Below are 3011 nucleotides of genomic sequence, written 5' to 3' on the forward strand. Positions count from 1 at the left end.
GGGACACTAAGGCTATTTAAAAGGCTGGTACCTCCATCACGGCAGATATGAGCCTTGTTGCAATTTGGTCACCCTCTTCAGAACAAACTAGCTGATGGAATGTCAACTGAACTAAAGCTTGCTTTAGATATGCGTCAAACCCCTGAACTAATCTAGCAACATGATGTTGAGAAAGAAGTTGGAGTAGGAAAAGGGCTTCTGCAGATCTGAGAAGCAACTGCCTGATACACTCCATAGCCCTCACCTGCAGGAAGGCATGACTAAATTAATGACTTCTACTCCAGTACCATTAAAGAGGAAGAAAGTAACACCAGATTTATAAGAATTCAACAAATCTTACCTCTCTGGCAGCCAATTCAGCAGGACTATACGGCAACCGCTGTCTTTTATTTGCTGACTCACCTCCGTTGGAATATGCTCCAAACAAGTTCCTAACCATATTCCTCTCAGTAGCTCCCAACTCTGAACCAGTACCATACAAAATAGAGCCAGTTACATCTCCTAAACCAGCAACACATCCATAAAGCCCCCTTCTCTGGTTTCTTCTAGATCTCAAGAATTTCTCCAATGATCGAACCTTGCTTTCCAGAACATGCATAGCACTGGTAGAAAGACGACAGATCACAACTCCTTCCTCAGACATGGTGTCAGAACTGATTTTCTTAGACATCACAGAAAGTTCCCATAGGGGAAACAGTAATCTTGATGTACAAAGGCAGAGCCCTTCATAAGCACCTGAGAAAATGGGCTCCGCTTCTTGAACAACTTGGCCCATGCTGAAACCTCCAGTTGCTGTTCTAGTGTTTGACAATCCACTAGTGCCATCAAACTGTGGCATTCCTACAATTCTCGGATCCTCAAACGCCTCAGCTGCCTTGTCAGCAACAATGTTACTAATTAAATTTTCAAAATTTATTATTCGGGCAGCCAACATCAAGCACATGGCAGCCGCTTCACCTGCTCCAAAGCGGGTGAAAAAATCTTCTAGAAGGGACCTTGGAGAATTGGATTCTAGAAGTCTCCTTAAGATATCCACAGGCCTATTAAAAACGAGTTCCATCATACCCATGGTGGTAAAAACGACAATCTTTCTCCTTGGCAATATATGCTGGGTCGAAAGATCACCTCTGGCCCAGAGTTTTCCACATGCTTTTTCATAAGACTCTCCTGAGACTTCGAGTCCACAGTATTCTAGTTCTGAATATAAAGATTGAACAGTAGCGGCAGTATCAGGAGAGGGGAAAACATCTACTACAAAAAGCATACGGCCTTCAATAGGAAGGGAAGACACAACTTCTCGTAAAGCCCGAGAACTCCTTGAACTTGGCCCTGAACTGCTACCAACCTGAGACTGAACGCTTGAATCTCTGCTAACAACAAGAAGAGAAGACATAGTAGGTGGCGACGAATCTGAAAGGACAAGAGTTCCAACAGAATAGTAGGCAGTTTCAACTTTCATAGAGAGGTCTTCGTTCTGAGTTCTACCAGCGATAGATGCAGCTCCAAAACCAAGACCAACACCGACTCCCAATGGAGGAGATGGCCTGGTTGAAACCACTTTCAGACAGTTTGGAGTCTGACGGTGGTTGTTAAACCCACTAAAGCTAATACTGCTACCACTTCCACTTGAGGAGGTGGAAAGATACATCCTCCTGCCATCTGATAATGCTGCAACAAGGTGCAACCATTTTGACTCCAGCATGGACAATGGCGAAATGCTGACTATGGAGGGCTTGTTAGATCGACCTGCCACTGCTGCCTGACGATTTCCTTGGCTCACATCCTTCTGATTTAGTAGATTCTTTTCTTCTGCCACCTTCTTAAGAGGACCTTCCCCATTTGGCCCAAAAACATATGCTTGAAGTTTCATCTCTTCAGTGCGGGCATATAAAATTTGCCTTTCGTTATCCACAACCATCTCTACGACAGGATCTACAGCTCCAAACTTGAACACATTTGGCACAACCCACCTAACACCAACAGAATTTGGGATAAATGTTTAAAAACTGTCAGAAAGAATGTGGTATTGTGGAACTGTTTCGAGCATAAGGAGTTTTGGCGATACAATATGGATTTCTAGAAGCTTAGTTAATCCTCAAGTTCCAGAATCGAACAGCGGAGAGAACAAATAAATGAAAAGGACAAATGAGAATGTGTGTACCTTGAGATCACACTACCTACGCCTGCAGTAAGGCACACTTTACGACAACGTTTATTCCAGCCTGAGCCAGTTGTATATAGCAGTTCATAGATGTGACCATCACGTCCAGCAATGAAAATGCGCCCTTTATTGGTACATGTAACGCATGTCATTGTCACTCCATCTGATGAAATTGTATAGTCAGGTAGAGGCTGTACTGAAATTTCAGCAAAAGGATCTCTACCATCAGGCCCTTCAGTGCAGCACACTCCAACAAGAACCAACTGATGAGAAGTAGAAAAAAAAACTTATTTTCCTCTCAGAAAAAACAGAAAAAGTAGTACATAAAACTAAAGAAGTTGTGATCAGATTGCGCCTTTGAAAAGGGTTACCTCAACAGGAGTTGCCAGCACCAAAAGATATTGAATAGCTTCAACAAAGACTCCAGGTCTACATTTCGCTAGACCAACCGCACAAATAGCCTGCTCCTCCCCGCTATACTCAGGACATTGCCCATCCCTAATTGACATATGCATTTATCAAAAAAAACAAAGGACACCTAGTTAAACAAGGCATCTCAAGCTTCTAAATACCCCTGTAACTAAAAGAAAAAGAAAAAAAAAGCCGAATTTACCTTTTGTCAAAACGCCACAGAAATAAAGAATTGTCTACAGATGCCCAAGCTCGTCGGATCTCCGGAAAAATCCCACACAAAGCAGTCCCTTCTCCCCCAGCAGTATTATACCTCTCAATAAGTACAGAAGGCAATTCCCAAGTCTCACCAACCTCAATCAAAGGCGGCCACTGCAACAAAAGCCAAACATTATATAAGACAAAGCTCAAGTTCTAAACCATCTCTATACATCATCTC

At 42.9% G+C, this 3011-nt stretch overlaps 1 protein-coding gene across 1 annotated transcript in view; it reads right to left on the reverse strand.

Annotated features, from left to right (window-relative positions):
- Positions 1–3011, reverse strand: part of LOC104743311 (nuclear pore complex protein NUP155) — an 8255-nt gene that overhangs the window by 4351 nt on the left and 893 nt on the right. The window contains exons 2-7 of the mRNA XM_010464407.2: positions 3004–3008; positions 2775–2944; positions 2533–2659; positions 2162–2424; positions 341–1970; positions 32–244 (exon numbers count right to left, since the gene is read on the reverse strand). Coding sequence (XP_010462709.1) covers positions 32–244; positions 341–1970; positions 2162–2424; positions 2533–2659; positions 2775–2944; positions 3004–3008 — 2408 coding nt within the window. The remainder of the gene's footprint in view (positions 1–31; positions 245–340; positions 1971–2161; positions 2425–2532; positions 2660–2774; positions 2945–3003; positions 3009–3011) is intronic.

Source organism: Camelina sativa, chromosome 14 (assembly GCF_000633955.1).
Source record: "Camelina sativa cultivar DH55 chromosome 14, Cs, whole genome shotgun sequence".
NCBI lineage: Eukaryota > Viridiplantae > Streptophyta > Magnoliopsida > Brassicales > Brassicaceae > Camelina > Camelina sativa.